We start from the raw sequence: 21008 nt of genomic DNA on the forward strand, positions 1-21008 counted from the left end.
AGTCAACACATGCCACACTGATTTCCATCCATCCTCTGTGAAACAGCAACCCCAAACCTGGATCACCTGCTAGTACTTCTTTAGACCATGTCCAATAACAGACAAGTGTTTTTCATCACCATTTTGTATGAACAACAGGCAGAGGGATGAAGATAACTCATTCACAGCAGCAAGCTCTGGCCTTCTCATCAAATCCTCCTCTCAGATGATTCTCTTACGTTTGTTGTTCATTTTCCTCTCGGAGGCAGTATCCTCCATTTTGATTTACCCTTGTCGTGAAGCTTTATTGGTACTGATGTTGTCGTCGGATTGTGATGTATGTCCTTTCATGAATAATTAAGAGCGATGACAGCTCGCCTTGCAAAACATAACTGCATACACTCCCTTACTGTGCTTACTGACGCATATATTGATTTTGAATATGATTTTGCTGTTGTTGCCTTACTGTGATCAACATTGTGTATCAACATCCCATGAACTAAAGCAAATAAAGCTGAATGTACCAAAGTTTTGTGCAAGGATGATGTGTAGGCTGTAAGCTATCCTGCCATCTCCCTTTTTGCTTTCACTTACAATGCATGTACTTTGCATTCACTCATAGGGCATTCTTTTCTTTTGCTTTCTTTAAATACCACTGTGTGGGGGGAAACAAAGATATGTATCCATTTTCTTGGAGGTGCTTTTGTTACTGCTTAAAATAAGCTGTTTTTATGTTCCAGAGATATTGATGCTCTCACATTTAATAACATGCTTCCCAGGTGACTTGTGTTTGACATGTAGTCCTGCTATTTACTGAGCTGGGTTGTGTTGTGTGTATGCTCATTTGAAATTAAGACTTTGATTAAACCTTTTGAATCTGAGGCACCAAAATTGTGATTTTATTTCAGTCTAATACAGTATGTTGCAACACTTATGTAGATTGCTTAGTATTTCATTTGAGCGTCTTTGCCGCAATAAATCATTTGCTCTCAAACCTTTTTCTACAGAATTCTTAATCCTGACAGTACACTATGCCCTAAAAAACATATTTTTTGCACTTTCACAAGGCATGGCAATTGGCAGCTCTGAAGATTTATTTTGAATATAGGGTAAAGGCAAAGGTGGCAAAGTTCCCAATTCAAACAACACATTAATCATTGCATGCTTCGAGTGTTCTCCGACAACTTCTTCGTCCCAGTTAGGCCGCAGGTCTAGAGAGTTTTTGCAAAGCAGCTTTCACAGTGGATCACTTGGCCGTGCAGGAACATGGCTGTCAGCATGTCTCCCAGGACCCTGCCACACGCACCACACTGCAGCAGCAAAACACACACTCAACATTAATAGGATGCCACAACAACATATCCACCAAAATATATAATCACATATCTCATACATGTTTCCTACCAGGTAAAGAAGACAGAACAAACCTTCAGACAGTCAGGGTGACTGTACACTGGAGGGTAATTAAGTGTAATCTTGACATTTCCATCAATTATTTTGTCGCAGAATGAACAAATAGCGTGGCCATCCCTGTTGTAGAGAGGAAGAGTTCAAAAGATTATATTGTGTTACTCTGTATGGCAGACACTGGATCTATCCCATAAAAAATGTGCTGTGCTGTTATCGACTTTAACTGCTTACATCGTTAAAGTTACATAATGTTGTTAAAATAACATAAGGCAAGGTACGTATGTATGAATTAAACCATATCTGTGTTGTTTTAAAGCTCAGAGACTAAGAACCCACCTTGTCTCAGACAGAGTTTGCGTAGTTTGTAGATCCACCGCAGGTTTTTGAAACGTTTCAGAGCTAAAAAAAAAAAAAAATCATTAGCCAACAATAAGATGCATTTTCTACAAGGACAAATAAACACACAGTGAATGTGATGTTTATGAGAGCCTACTCACGTGTTGGTGCTAGCAGACTCCTGGTTTAGTTTCACCTCCTGTGAGTATGATGGTTTTGCATCTTCCACAGGTTCAGGAACAGCTTCAGAAACAGGTGCAGAAACAGGTGCAGAAACAGCTTCAGGAACAGCTGCAGGAACAGGTGCAGGAACAGCTTTAGGAGCAGCTTCAGGAACAGATGCGGGAACAGCCTCAGGAACAGCCTCAGGAACAGCTGCAGAAACAGGTGCAGGAACAGCTGCAGAAACAGGTGCAGGAACAGGTTTAGGAACAACTGCGGGAACAGCTTTCGGAACAGCTTCAGGAACAGCTGAGGGAGCAGCTTCAGGAACAGCTGCAGAAACAGCTTCAGGAACAGCTTCAGCAGCAGCTACAGGAACAGCTTCAGGAACAGCTTCAGGAACAGCTGCAAGAACGGCTTCAGGAACAGCTTCAGGAGCAGCTACAGGAACAGCTTCAGGAACAGCTTCAGGAGCAGCTACAGGAACAGCTTCAGGAGCAGCTTCAGGAGCAGCTACAGGAACAGCTTCAGGAGCAGCTTCAGGAGCAGCTTTAGCTGTGGCTGCCTCCACATCTGTTGCCTTTGCTGGTTCAATGGCACTTTCAACTAACTGATCCCGTACAGCTTCACCAACTGAATCAGTTACAGGTTCAGCAGCAATCTCAACATTCGACTCCGTCTTGTGATCCGTTGCAGTCTCAGGTGCTCTGGTCTGTAAAACTGTCTCCGCTTGTGCAGCAGACTTGGCTTTAGACTCTACAGACTTGACAGCAGTTTCAGCAGCAGGCTCAGTAGGAGATTCAGATACAGAATCTGCCAGTAATTCAGCAGTCTCCTCTCCTGGTGCAGCATTAGTTACAGCAGTGGTCTCAACTGATGACTCCACTGCAACTTGAACCACTGGTTGAACAGTCTGCTCTACTGCTGGGTCTGTGGCAGGTTCTACTGTGGCTTCTTTTGGAGGCTCGGCTTTAGGCTCTACAGACTTGATGACAGATTCAGCAGCAGGCTCAGTAGGAGATTCAGATACAGAATCTGCCAGTAATTCAGAGACTGGTTCAACAACGGCTGTGTCTTGAAGAGCAGACTCCTCTCCTGGCACAGCATTAGTTACAGCAGTGGTCTCAACTGATGATTCCACCACAGCTTGAACCACAGGTTGGACAGTCTGTTGTACTGCTGAGATTGTGGCAGGTTCTACTGTGGCTCCTTTTGGAGGAACTATCTCACAACTCCCCTCCACAGGTTGTGTGGTTGATTCCACTCCAACATCCTCCAGATTTGAAGTGTTTGCTGGCTCTGTTTCTGTCGAGGGTACCACTTCTGGTTTTTCAATGGATTCCACTTTCAGTTCAGCAGGCACTTCAGCAATTTCTTGACTCTGCCCTGTCACTGCCTTAGCTGATGATTTTCCCACAAGATCTGCTACAGGAGCATCCTCAGCAGCCCCCTCACTGGGTTCTGATTGCTCAACGGGGGCATCAACATATTCTTCCTTGTGTTCTGCAGTTGTGTTAGCAACAGGTCGCTCAGTTGGCTCCACAAAAGACACTCTCTCTGAATTTCCACTTGTTGGATGAGCTGGTTCTGCCACACCATTTTGGATAAGTGTGTCTGTGGCTGCTTGGGGCCTGTATCACAGAGAGGGTTACTCACAACTATGCCTCCAGCAGAACAGAGACTGTGCATACACTGTATGTACTGTATATGTGCTGTGTGAAAATGTTTCTATGGCATGTAATTTTGCCTATCTGACAAATGAGGCTTCTTCTGTTGCTTTCCCCTCACTGCTACTTTTAAAGCATAATTTACCAGTGGGAAATCAACATCAGGGAATCTCCATAATCTAACTGGATTAAGTTCATTGGGCCTGCTGATTGTCAATAGTCAAACTGGTTGTTTGATTGTTGGTTGATTTGTTTGCATTAGGATGTCTTCACATATACTTTAACAGCAACATATAAATAAAAATCCTACATACAGAACCTTTAAATTTCACAATAATCATGAAGTTATATTTGAAACAAAATTACAGAGATCTTCTCAGACACTAACTTTGTATCCTCTGTTGTCTCCACTGTTGACCCTTCGGGTTGAGCATCTTTTTTGGGAGGGAGAACTTCAATATTTGCATGATTATCTGAATCACTAAAACAAAGAAGAAGAGGAAATAAGAGATTTACAATAAAAATACATCTAGCATTAAACATTCATACCTAGCTTGGTCTAAATGTAAAACATGTCATAAACAGCATCACATTTGATTGAGATTAATAATGTAAAACTTTTTAAAGATGTGCAAGGGAAAAACAGATATGAGGAAGGGTAGAATGTTGTTTACAGTTTGCACAATTCATTTTGAATTGAAATACTTACCTTTCAGATGGAGAGAACTGTAAGTTGAAAGGAGGGCTCACTGGAGGGGCGACTGATCTACAGGGTAAGAGATAAAGCTTGAAAAAAAACTTGCATGTCCAAGCTAGATGGCGGACTATAGCTTTTCACAAAACAAATTTCATCTCACTAATTAATGCTTATGCACTTTGTGGAAAAGCAGTATAAGTGAACTATGAAACAATGAGAGCACACAAGATTTCCTCAAGATCTTTCAAACTAATTTTGGTCCAAATTGCCATCAAAGTCAAATGTTTTACATCAGGTTGATGAAAGAGAAGACCAACTTAAATGATGTCTCTTAACCCTGATTTTCACAAATATGCAAGGAATGATTTAACTGGATTTTATCAAAATCTTCTATGTGTACACTTTAATCGTTGAATATCAAGTAGTAATGAATAAATAAGGAAGTTTAGTTGTTTTGAGACTTAATCAAAAGTACCATCTAGTCGTTCTCTAGGGAGGGCAGGCTGGGTGTTGACTAACAAATTAATGAGCTGCAGACAACTTTTAAAATATTAGTTTCTGATTAAATGCTGTCAGTAGATGAAAGCTAATCAACATAATATACCTCATCATCTAGGCCATTTCACTTTGGATGATGAAAATTCAGGAGAAACCGCGGCACCAAAGCTACTACTGTCATTTCAGAATATGAACAAGTTCTCATCTATAACTTTGCATTCTGCTCAGGTCTGTAAGTGGGAGGTTTATCTCCAACTTCTACTGCACCAAAATGTTGATTTGAAAATGTCTAGCCTACACTAAAGAGCCAAAGAATTAGGACAATGAATTACACATATAGGATACCCAAATGTGAGTTGAATGTGGAGAAAATCAGGCATGATCAGAGAGGGTATAAATTGGAGAGAAAAATCAAGCTTACTTCAAAGCTAGATTGATTAATAAAGCAAGTTAGAGCTATAGGTTCACATACAATGTTTATTAACAACATAAATATCACCAAGGGGCGAGGGGGCGGGGCTGTTGTCTTGAACAAAGAATGTAATACCTCACAAGCTATATGCAACAGATGGGTCAGTTATATCTGCATTAACAAACAAGCCAAGCCACAAAGTCTTAATGTGAAGTTGTAAGAATACAATTGTTAATGTGGAATTGGAAATATATCTAATCATCTGTATTACCATCTCTACCAGTGCTAGCCCTTATAGGCCCACAGCTTGTGGATCACATTAAACACTGTCCTCAGAAAACACTGCAATAACTAAAATGTCTGCCATTCACTCAATGAGCCTTATGGAAAGACTATGGTATATACAACTCCTCTTGGAAGCAGAAACCATGTGCAGCTAAACACAATATGAAGGAAGGATTACACAAACACTTTGATAAAAAAAAACAGATGGTCAAGGAAGTTGGTCTTAAATTATAACTTTCTTTTAACAGCAACCAGACTAAAGTAGCTGTGTTGTGTAGCTTTTTTTGTGTCAAGACAGCCAGAGGGAAAAAAAAGATTTCTGGTGAAATAAAATAAAGCCCTTATTGACAGACATGTTTTTGAGGAATATGAAATGCCAACATGAAAATACAGAATATTTTAGGGAGGAATCTGTACTAAATTCTTTTTTTCCTAAATATCCTTTTCACAGTATATGCTTATGCAACATGTCATATAGGGATAGCAAAAATTCACTAACAAAGACTCAAACACAAAACGTACACCAGACACCTTGGAAGGATGTCTACTACATTGGAAAAGTACATTCTAACTATAGCTGTGGCACCACTGTTCCTGAAGGCTGTGGATTGGGAACTTCACTATATGGTGTCAAGTCTGCCAGAATAAGCCACCTCTAGAAATGCGTGCTAGCCAAATAAAAAAGCTGTCAAAAATGCACAAAGACTCAAACACAGATCATATACCAGACAACTTGGAAGGATGTCTACTATCTTGAAAAGCTGTATTTCAACCCACTGCAGTGGCACAATTGTTCCTAAAGGCTGTGGGAACTGCACTGTGTGGTGTCAAGTGAGGTGGTTGATTCTGGCTGGTACCGGAGGCCCCACTCTACGGTCTTATTCTATTTTACAGCTATATTTTCACGATATGTGAGTATTTTGATGAGGGGTTTTTTTTGTTCTGCACGCCTCAATACTCCAATATTTATTTTTTTTCCCTGCGAGAGTTTTTACCCTTTTATTTTGAAGGCCAAATTGCTTAACTTCCGGTCTTATATCGTTGTCTCCTGTCTGTCTGTCCGACTTTAACAGGTTGAACCAGCAGTGCAGCGAGTGCACGCCGGGCAAAGGCGCGGTCGTGTTTGTGACAGCGTAGTCTTGGCTCTCTGGAACCTAAAGACCTCTAGCGGCGATTATGGAAGACACAGTGATACTTGGCATACATTTTTACGCCTAATGTTGGCACAGAAAAACGGTCAGGACCCACATCGCTGCAGTCTGTACACAGTACGGTGCGGCGTTACAACCAACGTCGGACACCCAACCGACGTGTTTTCTTCTTTCCCCCAGCCCCGAGAAATTTGGACGACGGATCCCCACGAACAGTAAGTCCACGATGTTTCAACAGGTTTCCCTAACCATGTGCCAACTTTAACAGGACAGAAAATACAACATACAGGTCCGTTTTTGACAGATGAAATGGTGCATTAATCTAAACATGCAGTGGACGGTGAACTGCGGTCGCGGTAGCTTCTGTTCTCCCGGTTCTAACCCTCTTTAACCCTCGTACTAGTGAGCAACGGCTCGAACGGCCATCTTGTCAATAAACAGTGGAGCAAGAATGAGGAAGTGATGTCATTCCTGTACCGGCTAGGCTGCTCTCTGTGGTTCATTGTTGACATGGGGGAGTGTAGAGAAAGGCAAGTTGAACTGAAACGGGGGATGAATGTGACTGATCAACCACGCTGAAAAGTTTTACTTTTTTTCTTGACATTTTTACTGTGATAGTAACGTTTTAGTAATGCCCACAGTGAAATGGTATTTACAACCAGTGATTCGACATTACTTAAACCAACGTTACAATGAAAAGTTTTACTATTTGTCATTACTGGAGCATCAATAACGGTTTGCACTGTTGTAATTAGGTCACTATTCAACTTGCTAACTTTTTACATCAATATGATTAGTGTAAACTTCTTTGATTGTTACTGCTCTGCAATGTCAAAAATGTATTCATGATCTAGTTTGTAATATGCAGCCAGTGATGTATTAAGTATTAAAATATGTGATACTCATAATGCGTTCTTAGCATGCATTATTCATTCAGGCATATTTACATTGTTTTAGTGTATCATTCATTCATGCATTTTCTGTGCCATCCTAGAAAATATGCCATCAAGAAATCATCTTGACAAAATCGGGAAGAAGAAGAAGAAGAAATGGACAGAGGAGGCCATGGAACGTGCGCTGGTAGAGGTGAAGGCTGGAAGGTGCACAGTGAGGCAGGCTGCTAAGGAGTTTGGAGTCCCGAAATCTTCCCTGGGGGACAGGGTTAGTGGACGGGTGACACCGGGCAGCCGCAGTGGGCCAGCTCAGCTAATAACATCTGCTGATGAGGAGGTGTTGGTGGAGTTCTCCTTATACATGTCCAAGCACGGATTCCCGCTTACAAAGCAGCAGCTGGTGTCCTTTGCCTCATCAATATATAGACGGCAGCACCGCAGGGTGGCATTTTCTAAACTGGGTCAGACCTGGTGGCTCAATTTTAGAAAACGGCAAGAGAAGAATATCACCATTCAACAGGCGGACAATATTGTCAGAGGGAGGACGATGTGTGTGAGGAAGGAAGCGGTGGATCAGTTTTTTCACCTACTGACCACCGTCATGGATGCTAATGGGCTGAGGGAGAAGCCTCACCAAATCTTCAACTGCAATGAGACAGGATTCCAGCTGGGCAGGAAGAGGGTGATCCTTCCCAAATCTGCCAGTCTCGGCTACAAGCCGGCTCCAGGCACGAGGGACCACATCTCCGTCCTGGCTTGCTTCAGCGCAGCTGGGGAGGACATCCCTCCGTTCATCATCTACTCAAAGGCCTATCCAGGGGGAGTGTGCTACAAGACACAAGGGCCGCCCGACGCCCTCTACGGATGGTCGGAGTCAGGGTGCATCAACTCTGACCTCTTCAAGAAATGGTTCCTCAAACACTTCCTCCCGCGTGTGCCGAAGGAGCGGCCGTTGCTGCTGATCTTCGACGGCCACAAGTCGCCTCTGAACCTGGAGGTGGTGGAAGCGGCTCGTAAGGAGAACGTCATCCTGCTGTGCCTTCCGCCACATTGCTCCCACATCCTGCAGCCGCTCGATGCGGGTCTCTTTTCACTGCTGAAGCAGCGCTTCACAACACTCATAGGTGACGGTTGTACCGCTGAGACCTACTTTCTAGTCAGCAAGAAGGAGTTCTCAGGGGTTTTTAAGGACCCTTATCAGGCGGTGAAGGAGGAGGAGGGAGTAAGGATTGTTAAGGAAGGCTTTAGGAAATGTGGCATCTACCCGCTGAACCGCTTTGCCATCAACGAGGCCCATCTGATGCCATCACACAGCATGACCCCGGCAGCTGGACCCTCCTTGTCCACAGCAGCACAAGGGGAACCCAGAGGCTCCCCTGTAGTTGACCCCACAGGGCCTGGACCCTCCTCTTCCTAGTTAGTGACTGCCCAAGACTATGAGTCAACCATTGGTACCTCAGGTTTTGAGGCAAGATCGCTTGACTTTGCATAACTTGACAAACTTGAAATAATAGAAACTAGTTACATCAGTTGGCCTCTTCTTGGATGGATTTACACTCCCACTTACAACCACCTTCTCCTCCCCAGTGTGTTCTGTCTGGCAGCTGGTCACAGAAAGGAGGATATATTGATATTCATTCATTAATTTACTTGCAAACAGTTTGCTCTAGATCAATAAAGCAGGCTTTTATCTGACCTATGTTGTTTGAATGTTGTACATCTGAGTCTAACAAGCTAGATTGGCTAATTCAACATTTTTTTTTTTTAATATTCACCTCAGTTTGTCAACAAATATGTAATGTTAACTTCTGGTCAAGCAGTAAGAATAGATACAATGTCACTTTTAATTTTATCACAATTTAATGGATTTCAGACACTCTTAATTCATTAGTTTTGTTAAGTGGTAGGCTTCAAGGCATATACTGTGAGCTTGCTTGCTAGTTCTGACTTACTCAGATCAAACAGGTGGTTTACTTGTTCAATATGTGTTTATGCAACCAACAGGTTGCAGTATGCGAACACAATCACCATCATATCATAAAAGATGCTGACAGAGATCAAAGGACCAGTTCAAGCCTTTGCTGCATTGCCAAGTGTCATATAGGTTAAGACATACCAATTTTGATAAATCTAAATGTTTTCCTAGATCCACTCATAACACCTGCTACATTTGATATTTTTCCAATGGACCAGGACCACTGTTGTGTTTTTCCAGCTCACTGTGAAAGGCAATGAGAAATATCTGAGGTAAACATCTGTATTTCCACATATAAAGATGGAAGGGTAAACCTCAGACTCGAACCTCAGACTCGACTCGAATGCCATTGTGAACCTTTCATTCATTCCATCTGTGCTTGAATATTCTGAATGGATTTGGTCCATTAAATCAGTTTTGGAAGGAAAATATTGTCTAAATCTATCTAAATAAGAAGGCTGAGTATTATATATTATGGTTGCATTCTTTCCGTTGAGGTAACATAGATCAAATATCATTAGAGAGTGTATGCTTTCTATTTTTGTTTTTTGTTACTTTTTCTGCTTAAATAATCTCTTTACAATTGGGAGGTCTTTATACATTCCCACATATCTAGTGTTTCCTTTTCACTTTGATAGAATGGACTCCATCTTGTGATCTCAGGGAAAAAATCCAAAATAAATCTATTTTTAAATATTTTGTGTGGCACAAACTATGTGCATAAAGTCAATGATTTAGCAAAGGGAGCCAAACTTTTTGGAGCGAGTGTGTGTGTGTGTGTGTGTGTGTGAGAGTGTGTTACTCATGTATGTGTTCAACTCAAATGATGTAATATCCTTGCAATGGGTACAGTTGGCAACAAAACCCAGTGCTGGAACGCTGTGCATTAATTTATCACTGAACAATCAAATCACCATGATCTGAAGGTTTCATGACATCGTACAAATTACAGTCTTTCTCTAACGTAGACTAACACTCATAACGAGAACACATATTATGGGTCCAACACCTGCCTATTATTGAATACCATGTGCAGCAGTATGTGAGCAGAAACTGAGACAAAAACTTTTAAAATTCCTGAAATTCTGCATATGAGCATAAAGACGTTCAGCAAAACACTGAGTTGGTGATATATGATGTGTGACAGGTACTAAAAATAAACATTGTTTACGCTGGTAAAATATTAGTATAGTTTAAATAAAAGATATATATTTTACATTTATGTTACCAAATGTCACATTGAACGTTCACCAGAATCCTGAACTTCCTGATGAAGTGACTTCTGAAGTCACCAAAGGGCCCTTTCTGTACTGAAGGGCAGATGTGCAGGTACTGCTCCACTCTGTACACATGCCTCAAAGAAAGCGCTCCCAGAACGATTGTTTTCTGATTAATGTATTCATCAACCAATTAAAGCACGAACGCCTGCAGCATGTCTTTATGAATGCAGCAGAGTTGCCCCACAGCAAAGTTAATGTTTATGTATGTTAATGTCACAGATGGTGATTTGTGCCTGAAGTACTTACACATGCATTAGCTATTATTCACTGACACAACAGAGGCGACGGAGAATTCCAGTTTAATTAGCGGGACTGTAATGACTGTAAAGTTTGTTTTTGGTATCAAGATGAGTCTCAACATCACAATTTAAAAGCATTGGTATTGTTTCAGACCGTGGAGCTTGGTATTATAGTTTAAATACTATATGGTTTCCTTTTGTACTTTTCTATATTGTACAATTTGTCAATCAGACAATGATAGCCCAATCATTAGACCTATCAAACAATGAGCTTCACTTGCTATAGTGTTAAAGTATGTAAGTAAATGACAAATGCAGTAAACACCTGCTTCCAAGAAGACTGTATAAAAATGATCCTTATTTGTGCCTTGTACTCTTAACAAATATTTCCTCATCTGACCTCATATTTTAGTTAGGAATGCTGATGTTCTTTTACTTCTCAAAGCCTAATTTGTCTTTGTCTTGGTATTGTCCCTAATATTTTTGTGTAAAATCTCATATTTCTGGTTAAAATCAACACAAATTATCACAAAATATGTAAAATACACTTTTTTTTTTACACTGATGAACTGAAGTGACACAGAGTATACCCTGTTAATACAAGCAGCTCATTAACTTGTTCTCTAACGTATTAGTTCCTGATTTATTCCTACGTACGTATACATTCAGTAGCATTTTTATCCTTTTGTACCCTTCAAGATCAGCATTAATGTTCATGTTTGAATATGTGTTGCACTCACTCGAATATCTTGGCTGTTGACAGGACGTATGAATGCTGTCTGACTGCGAGCGGTCTGCCCTCCACAGCACTGTCCGTCCTGACAAAAGAGGAGTTCATAGTAAACGTACAGCATGTTTGTTCCACCATTTCACCAAAACCTGATGCTCACTCAAATGTCAGTGCTTTCATACGGTTTGGCCTCATGTGTCAGTGTATTTATGGACAAATAGAGGGCATATACAAAACTTAACTACAGGTTTCAATAGAGGCGTTCAGTTTCTGATGCACCTAAAGTGCTGTCCTGCTACAGTGGGGCATATCAATTGGTAAGATGCAGTATCAGCATCACATTTATAATGTTTTCCTGTATCTAGATACATGATTCATTCAAATATTGCTGCAAATGAAAGAATGAAAGCACATTTTTGACATTGCATCTTAATCATTGAGTGTTTTTTGGCAGAATACCGTGGTTTCTCTTCCTCTTTCTCTGCTCCTTTCGCTCTATGGATCCAACTGCCATCTCCCTTCAGAGAAGTCCGCACCCTGGTGGTTTGAAACACCTGGGTTCTGTTAACATCTACAACACACACACACACATGTTATCTGTCAGTACTGTGCACCAAGCATACTGTCATAGGAAATGGCATACCATATTTCATCATACAAATAGGAATGAAACGGTGAATATAACTTACCTCTTGACATGGTTCTAATATTTTCCTCAGATGTTCAGCCTGGTAGGGAGTAGGATAAAGTTTAGTTTACTCTAGTTTTATTGTTTCAAAAAGTGCTATACACGACGCCCCCCCCTCCCCCCGCCCCCAACCTGTGCAACCTGTGCTATTGCATTCTTCAGTAAAATCACTGGAATGACTGGTATCACTCGGTAATCACTGAGATTGTAAAACTGACATTCACATTTATGTTACTTAGCATTCTGAACGACTGTTTTGTGTTGTTGGATTCCTTGTGTGTGGTGCATGTTTGGAACACAGAGGAATGTAGTTGGAATGACTAGAAAGACTTTTATTTTGAAAACCTTTTAAAAGATGCATTTGCTTACCACATTTTATGCTGAAATAAAATAAATCCTCTGTAATAAATCCTGTCATAGTGGCGTAAACAATGTCAGCCTGACGAAAATAGTGTAATAATACTGTTCCACATAGAAAAGTGGATATTGCATATTAACGATCCACTCGGTGAATGTATACTTGTAGTGCGTTTATGTTTCACGTCCTGTCATACAGTGCCTCCTGTCTTCACTCTACATGAGGTTTTCCAGCATAGTGTGTTAATCCTGTATTGTATAGCTGTCTGGAAATGTTCCAACACCAATCAACCAGGTCAAACTCATTGCGCTTGGCAAATTAAAGCAATTCTGATTTGTGATACGAGTCTTACCGTGCATTAGCCAGCTTAGGAGAAATGAGGAATAATGAGTAATCCCTTGTTAGGCGGTATGGAGCTAGTCAGTCCTCACCTGTTCCAGTCAGCTGTGTTATCGTTGTCTGTCAGACAGGAGCGGTGGTTTTCCTGAGCTGCTACCTGACCTTCTCTGGGTCTCTGCCTCACACAGACGCCTCTCAGTCTGTGATGGACCAGCCTGCAAGCTGGTTTATCAGACAGAAAGGTTTCAGCCTAAACTCTTACCCCCCCCCTACGCATTTAAGATTCCACACCTACGAGTCTGACGCCCGGCCCCTGGGTGCTGGTATACAGGTTGGTTTGGGTGATTGAGTGGGTGGCATGCCATTTGTTAGGGTGAGTGGGAAGATGGAAGGTGTCATTTTACTGTAGTTGCATATTGCTTAGTGAAAGTGAAAAGACACTTTTTCCAGATTTTTTGAACTGATAATGCACTGAAGCTGCCTTGCCAGCCAAATCTTCACAAGACAACTATTACTATAATATTTCTCCACAATTTTCTAACTTGTGTGGCAGCCTTACATGAGTTAACTTTGATAAAATAAAGATGTTCAAGCACCAGTTAAGCCAGTCCTACATACTTTAGACGAGGAGGGAAATCAATGATCAATGTTTTTTTTACTGACTTTGGCATTTTACACCATACTGAAAATATCTTGGCCTGGACCGCAACGCTGTACTTAATTAGTTGAGGAAATCTGTAAGAAACCTCATAGTGTTATTTCACTCTAAGCTCCAAATCATAGGACATTCCTTCACAAACACCATGTGCTTGCTGGAGGGATGCTAGGAATCAAGAGAGACCAGATCTTAATCTGCGGTTGGGAAGCTCCCCACTGCCGAGGCAGAACCTTTCAAAATCATTTAGGCTGAAGTCAGTGTGCAGCCAAGTGTACTGGATTTCACGCGAAGAAGAGCTGTGCAGTGTCAACACAGAACAGGCTCTCATAGGAATAATAAAAAGTAAACAGCTTGATAATTTATCAGCTTATGTTCCCTCCCTGTGGAGCTGAAACAGGCACACAGACAAACTAAACCTCGTTACTGATTATCTTTCATCTTTGGTAAACACATTTTAATAGTGTTTGCCACCCTCCATATTATAAATATCCACCTCGTTTGTTCTTCCAGAGCACCGCTCTGACTCAGAACAACAAAAAGCAGCAGAAACAAAGGAATCATAGTGCACTCACACACACACACACACACACATATTCACGCACACACACACACACACACATACTCACGCACACACACAGGTGCATACACTATGAATAAGATCACATCAAATCAATCAGTCATGTCACACTACACTGTTCAGGAAATTACAGTATTACTGTATGTTATTCATCAGCACTTGAGTATTGGTAAATGTCTCATCAAGTCTCATCAATGTTTCTATTTTTCTATTTCTTTTCTATTTACGTTTGCACCTGACAAGGTAATAAAAACATTTTACACACACATAATATTTTAATGCCATGTGGAATCCAGCAGAACCTCCTCTGTCAGTTTGTCTCTTTCAACACCAGGCAGCGTCTTCAGTGAGAATCCTTGGCATTCACATCCAGCACACAGAACCCAAACAAGATATATAGAGTATGTCTGTCTGATATATGACATGTTGTCATGTATAATGACATGATGTACAGAGGAACGAGAATAATGCACAATGAAAATTGTTTCAGAGAAACAGAAGGGTACATTCTGATCTGAAATTAAACTGTTGTTTTTGTGTGTATTGTGTAAACATGCATGCCAAAGAAAAGATAACAATGACGAGAAGAAATAAGCCTTCCTATTCATTTATTCATTCATCCATCTGGTCCTTTTTGAACCCCAAACATATTTGATCTTCCTCTGAGTCCTAATACACTTAGATGAGAGTGAGTGTGTCAGTGCACCAATGGAAGAATATCATACCGTTTTCATTGTATTTTTTATTTATCTGGCATCACATGGATGTGCAAGCCTTTGAGTGTTTTATCATGATCTTTGTGGCTATTTACGCTGTCATTTCAATATGACTTTTGACAATTGCTCATAAAAAATTGATATGAGACCCCATCTCGAAGTGTCCATGTTGGCCTGAAAATGTCTGCCTTTATTTACATCTGTGGAAATCTGCTTGACTTTTCCCCGCTCTTCCTCTCCACCTCACTGCAGTGCTCATTATGTGGACTGGGACTGGATTGCATCCAGATTGCATGTTGCCATCCCAAACACCTAGGGATGTGGTGTGGCTTATCAGATTACAATGCAAGCAAAAGATGACTTGGCAGCTTCCAGCCCTGCCAGTGACTACATTCTGGCATGATCATTTAGTAAAAGTTATACTGAAATGACAAATGTAACCATAGTTTATTTTAAACCATGTTAAAACAATAACATCAGCAAAAAGACCAGCTCATTGTTCAAATACTTGCACTGTAGAATTAAAGAAACCTTGAATTGGGGCAGTTTCCTTAGGTATGGAAGCAAGCTAAGCCAAACACAACTGTGTACGCACCAGGATGTTCTCATGTAGACATACAGACGTCACTGCAACATGATCTAGAGAGGAGAAAATAATGTGTCGATATGAACAAATGAGTACTAAATATGAAGAAGACAAAGGTAATGCTTATGGGTTGTGTGAGGAAAAGGCAGAACAGCCCAGTTTATCACTCACAGCTGATGGTACACAAATTAAGCAGGTAGAGGAAAATATACTGTTAGGTGTCCAACCTGATAGCTGTCTGTCTTGGACATCACAAATATCCTCTCTGTGTAAGAAGCTGAGTAGAATAGCTAAATACCTGTGAAGATACCTAGACAAGTGGCTCAGGCTCTAATTGGGAGCCAAGTAAACTACTGTGCAGCCTTTGCTTGTGCTGGAGAAATACAGAGGCTATAAACTGATTCTGAATAAGGCTGCAAACATATTATTAGATGTCCATGCAATACTCCTGTTGTAGGACAACAAAACATTCTGGGGTGGTCATCAGTTACAGATTTGATAGGCAAAAGTGTCCTCCATGCTGTTTATAACTTGCATGTGAAAAAGAGGCCAAGGCTATTAATCAGCAAGTGAAGCACAGGCATTTATTTGGAACAAGAGCAACAAATACAACTGATTATGAACTACCAAGAACGAGATTGTCAGTTGGGAAGAGGATGTTTTCTTATAGTGCAGTAATATAGAATAGTTTATCTATTATGAGTTTACCAAAGAGTTAATTTAAATAAAATATTAAGGCCGTATTTAAGGGCATTTGATATAAATCAATCCTAAGAATGATTACAGAATGGGTTTTCATAAATTGTGGATGTTCATGATTAGGTGCAGTCACAGGAATGTACACTGTAATGTTGTATTTGTAGATATTAGATTGTATTAGATGGTAAATGTAATTCTAAAATAAAATCACTGGCATTATAGCATTATATAAATGCTACCACTTGAATTAGAGGAAACTTACATGTATTTTTAGGCATATGGTATGTGGGTGTGATGTATTGCGACTGTATAATGGATGATTGATAGGTTGATTGATTGGATGTGTTGTATAATGTGCGTGATGTGCGGAGGGTTTGTTCTTGTTACTAATTGCTGTCATCTGTACTATTAAATGTGTTAAAAAACAACAACAACAACAACAACAACTCTACAGCACTGCACATCTTATGGAGGAACATAACCCACTGTTTCTTGTCTGTTCCAGCAAAAGTGCCAAACAAAGTGGAGATATAAGAGAAGATTTTCTTTGGAACACCATTTTGCTGATCACATGGCAGCACAGCTTTTTTTGCCCGTGATATTGTTTAGCTGAATACCTTTACCTCCATCTGAGGTTATTTTGTAGCATATTACAGTTTTAGTTCAGTGGTTCACAGACTGGGGTCCAGGGCCTCCCAGAGGTCCTTGAGAGAGTTAGGGAGTCCCCAGCAAAATAATGATTAGTTCAATTTCACTGTTCACATGCCTCTATCAGAGTGGTATTTTTCATTTGGTTGTTGCAGATTTCCCAATTCCGAGTATTTTTGAATGCATCTTTTCAACAGATGGGGCCTCTACCGGATGTGACGTTGACTGTTGTATCGCTCGCTTCTTTCTCGTGTGCGAGCAGGTCTGTAAGTATTGCTACTGTAATTGAAGCTTTAAATCGCGAATAAATAGTATTTGAATATCATTCGAATAAAGTAGCCTGGTGAGATATATTTAAGGTGATTTTTAACGACCCACAGCTGGCCGAAGTAGCATTATAATACTCAACTGCGATGCTAAACCCGGCTAGCCTGCTAGCAACTTGTTAGCTAAATTAGCTAGCTAGCTTACGTTCATACTCTAGCGTCAATATGTAGTATAGTTTAGTTATCTTTGGTTAATATAACGTATTGCTAAAAGCCCAATTACGCTATAAATCTATTTCAAGCCAGTGGTTCTGTTATATTTGCTGATTTTGTTGTTGACCACATCAGCCTAAAAGCTTAATGGCTGAAATTGTATTTGCAGCTTGTTTTTGAACTGTTGTGAGTTGGCTGAGTTCAGTAGCATAACTCTTTCTCTGCAGACCAAGGCTACTAAACTATGCCGGTAGGATCGTAAATGTTAATGGAACATTTTAACCAAATCAACTGTGAATGAAAAGATAGCCCAAGTTCAGTTGTGTATGTGCTTAGTCACCTATTGATACACAGGGCTGGGGGGGTCTGCTACCTCACTGTGGACAGGTCGACTTGTCAATTGTGTGAGAAGCTGCACATGACCTTTTGTTTACTACCTAGACCAGTACTTTGTTAATGCTCCTCTCATCTGTTCAACACAACAGAGCCGGCAAAGATGACTACAGCTGCAAGACCAACGTTTGAGCCGGCAAGAGGAGGGAGGGGTAAAGGAGAAGGGGATTTGAGTGCATTGTCTAAGCAGTATTCCAGCCGTGATCTTCCTGGTCACACAAAGATCAAGTACAGGTCAGTGAATAAAGCATGAATGGAACTTAAGATGTTGTTGTATAACACTGACTGTAGATCAGTGTGTTGCTGAGTGTACTGTTGGCTGGATATCTAGGTACTGATTTGTAAGCAGCAAGCTACTTTTTAAACTGTTGGCTCCTGCTTCTGTCTCCTGACTCTGATCGCCTTATTGAGCAGCCTTGCTCATCTCCATTGCATGTTGCTTCCCATTACCAAAAGCAACAGTGAGTCTTTACCATTCATTTGCTTACGGGTCACTGTTTGTGTGGTCTGTGTGTGTTAGAATGCCTCCTTGAATAAGTGAACATCTTTTTCAGTGCGAAAGTTGTCTAATACTGTAGTCTACTTGAGGGTTGTGTGTGTGTTTATCTGCCAAACTAAAGCAACAAAATACCCTGCGTATTGGGTTATTGCTCAGATGAATGCTCGGAGTGGGGAAATACACTTTAAGTAGACATCTGACAAGATTTTCACATTTAAGTCAGTTAATTTTTTTTTTTTTTCGAAGTGCAGGCTTGAAGTATTCCTTTTTATATCCAAACAATGCCTATATTAATTACTTTATCCAATCTCTCAATTAGTGAAACCCTCAAGCAAAAGCACAAGCAAAAGCCCTACTGAACTATGAGTTTTGTGAACTGTAATACCTCTACTTGTTGTTTACTCAGATGTTTATATATTTTTTTCCACATCTTGTCCTCCCTCAGGCAGCCCACCCAGGATGCCCCTGAGGAGGTCCGTGCCCGTGACTTCCGCAGGGAGCTGGAGGAGAGGGAACGTGTGGCTGTTCGTGAGAAGACCAGAGAAAGGGGACCCAGAGGTGCGTCTTGCTGCAGATGTTAGACTAACATTTATTGGACAAAAAAATCTTCCAGTGGAAATTTTTTGACCAGGGATCCACTGATCCTCACTTTACCTTAAGTTGGTGTTCATAGGGATACTCACTGAAAATGTTGCACGGTCCCATGTTTTCCAGAGCATACCACATCCTCCTCCTCTTCTTCATCCTCAAAGCGGCCCAGGCTGGATCAGATCCCAGCAGCCAATCTGGATGCTGATGACCCTCTCACTGATGTAAGTGCTTGACTAAATGGACAGGAACTGGTGCTTAGCTGGTGTTACGCTGCCTCACTGATGTTGTGTATGTGTGGGACTACAGGACGATGAGGAGGAGGACTCCGAGGAGGACAGCGACGATGACGACACTGCGGCCCTGCTGGCAGAACTGGAGAAGATCAAGAAGGAGCGCGCTGACGAGCAAGAACGCAAAGTAAAGCATTGTCTCACACTGATCTGTTAGTGTACCTGCTGTCTGACAAGAACAGGGCTGAAAGTATAATCAGCAAGTTAGACTCGGGATACAAATTCAATTTGGAAAGGAGCGAAATGTTACCTTGTTTTATCAAGTAGCCTAAATGTGTTTCTTGTCCCGTCCCAGGAGCGGGAGCAAAAGGCCGAGGAGGAGAGGATTCGCATGGAGAATATCTTGAGCGGCAATCCGTTGATTAATTTGGCAGGGCAGCAGCAGCAGCAACAGCTAAGCCAGACTCCGACTGCATTCAGTGTCAAGAGGAGGTATGACACACACACACACATCATGAGTGTTGTTTTTGAAGGAAGTAGTCAGTTGATTCACTTACCACTGTTCAGACTGAGGCTTTGACATGACATAACTACGTTGCCAATGTTATTTTTTTTTTTTTATCCTCTTCTAAGGTGGGATGATGATGTTGTGTTCAAGAACTGTGCCAAAGGAGTAGATGACGCACGGAAGGAGAAACGCTTTGTCAACGACACCCTGCGCTCCGAGTTCCACAAGAAATTCATGGAGAAATATGTAAAGTAAAGGACTTGAAGTTTTTTCTCATTTCACTGCTCTCCTCCCTCCAGCTGAAAAGGACGTTGTCATCAATAACGGGAAATATCATCAATCCCAAGAATGATACATTGCTATTCTTGACACATTGGGCTTTGTATAGTCAACACTTAAAATATTGTATATAAATGAGTTGCTGAGTTATACCCTATGAGTTAAGATGGTAAAAAGTTGCATTTGTGTGAGGTTGTTCAAATGTGTTTCTACATCTGAGTGTCTCTAGGTTTTTTTGTTTTTTTAAGTAATTTCATTAAACTTGAAAATTTGTCTCTAAAAAGGCTGTTGTGATTTTCTCTGAGTAAGATCTTGGAACATTAATGTTATTCTGCAACATGACCTTTTACCTCTGGTCATGGCTTGTGTCATCAGAGGATGGAGTGTTTATTCTCACTTTTTTCACTATGTAGTGTAAGTCACATGTTCATTTTGGGTTCAATGTGACCTAGAGTGACAAAAATCCTACCACTTTAAAGGCATTACTGCAGCATGTACACATGTAAAGCTTTTTGCAGACCATGGATGTTTATGAAGACTCTCTTTTCAAGATGAAACGTCACACATCATAGGTTATCTGACTCAACGGTTGGCATTATCATTGTCAAATGTCCTGTGAAAGTCTTTAGGATAGTTTAAAAAACACATCAGTTGAGGGCATTTTTCCACTTAATTAGCATATGCAAAATCAAAAGAACAGCTTCACTCAGTCCATTTATCAATACAAAACAATACAGGATAGGCCTATTGTGTCAATATTGTGCTATTGTAATTATAACTATTGCAAAAAGACAACAAATGTTAATTGTTATTGTTACATAATATCTTTTGTTGTTGTTGGGTCCTTAGAAGCTAAATAGTATTGAAATGTGAAAATATGAATGTGCAGGACCTATGAAATTGTCACAGAAAAATGCTGTAGGATGAAGCACTGTAACAGCGCTCAATGTGCTCACATGCAGTAATATCAAAATAATCTAACATCTTAAAAATGTTTCTAATTATGTACGATATTTTAACAACTTCACGATGTTTTGCATGTGCTC

At 40.7% G+C, this 21008-nt stretch overlaps 3 protein-coding genes across 5 annotated transcripts; 2 read left to right on the top strand and 1 right to left on the bottom strand.

Annotated features, from left to right (window-relative positions):
* Window positions 1–8: 8 nt before the first annotated feature.
* On the bottom strand, window positions 9–13331 carry LOC139925304 (uncharacterized). Its single transcript, XM_071916626.2, has 10 exons — window positions 13192–13331; window positions 12404–12442; window positions 12174–12285; window positions 11725–11802; window positions 4264–4320; window positions 3943–4035; window positions 1887–3518; window positions 1726–1788; window positions 1407–1509; window positions 9–1289 (listed from the first exon to the last, which is right to left on the bottom strand). The coding sequence occupies exons 2-10, from the start codon at window positions 12411–12413 to the stop codon at window positions 1191–1193; spliced, it is 2247 nt and encodes a 748-aa protein (XP_071772727.2). The 5' UTR covers window positions 12414–12442; window positions 13192–13331; the 3' UTR covers window positions 9–1190.
* LOC139925316 (uncharacterized) lies at window positions 6631–11223 on the top strand. The gene is made up of 2 exons (XM_071916642.2): window positions 6631–6812; window positions 7592–11223. Exon 2 carries the CDS (start codon window positions 7597–7599, stop codon window positions 8905–8907), a length of 1311 nt encoding a protein of 436 aa, XP_071772743.2. The 5' UTR covers window positions 6631–6812; window positions 7592–7596; the 3' UTR covers window positions 8908–11223.
* Window positions 13332–17198: 3867 nt separating the features above from the next.
* cwc15 (CWC15 spliceosome associated protein) lies at window positions 17199–20249 on the top strand. 3 transcript variants are annotated; one of them, XM_071916637.2, is made up of 7 exons: window positions 17199–17249; window positions 17948–18089; window positions 18800–18912; window positions 19069–19166; window positions 19252–19362; window positions 19531–19667; window positions 19809–20249. In XM_071916637.2, exons 2-7 carry the CDS (start codon window positions 17959–17961, stop codon window positions 19936–19938), a joined length of 720 nt encoding a protein of 239 aa, XP_071772738.1. In that variant the 5' UTR covers window positions 17199–17249; window positions 17948–17958; the 3' UTR covers window positions 19939–20249. The 3 variants fall into 3 exon arrangements, with proteins under 3 accessions (XP_071772738.1, XP_078142763.1, XP_071772737.1); XM_078286637.1 differs by having other exon boundaries at window positions 17228–17245; XM_071916636.2 differs by having other exon boundaries at window positions 17239–17326.
* The last annotated feature ends 759 nt before the right edge of the window (window positions 20250–21008 follow it).

The sequence above is a fragment of the Centroberyx gerrardi genome, chromosome 11 (assembly GCF_048128805.1).
Source record: "Centroberyx gerrardi isolate f3 chromosome 11, fCenGer3.hap1.cur.20231027, whole genome shotgun sequence".
NCBI classification, from domain to species: domain Eukaryota; kingdom Metazoa; phylum Chordata; class Actinopteri; order Beryciformes; family Berycidae; genus Centroberyx; species Centroberyx gerrardi.

Bases quoted from the DNA above. Each gene is read 5' to 3' on its own strand.
- cwc15 (XM_071916637.2), top strand. From the start codon at position 17,959: ATGACTACAGCTGCAAGACCAACGTTTGAGCCGGCAAGAGGAGGGAGG. The intron at 18,090-18,799 runs GTCAGTGAATAA...GTCCTCCCTCAG, and splicing joins CACACAAAGATCAAGTACAG to GCAGCCCACCCAGGATGCCC. The intron at 18,913-19,068 runs GTGCGTCTTGCT...CATGTTTTCCAG, and splicing joins CAGAGAAAGGGGACCCAGAG to AGCATACCACATCCTCCTCC.
- LOC139925304 (XM_071916626.2), bottom strand. The intron at 3,519-3,942 runs GTTAGTGTCTGA...TCTGTGATACAG, and splicing joins GAGACAACAGAGGATACAAA to GCCCCAAGCAGCCACAGACA. The intron at 1,789-1,886 runs GTGAGTAGGCTC...TTTTTTTTTTAG, and splicing joins GAGTCTGCTAGCACCAACAC to CTCTGAAACGTTTCAAAAAC.
- LOC139925316 (XM_071916642.2), top strand. From the start codon at position 7,597: ATGCCATCAAGAAATCATCTTGACAAAATCGGGAAGAAGAAGAAGAAG.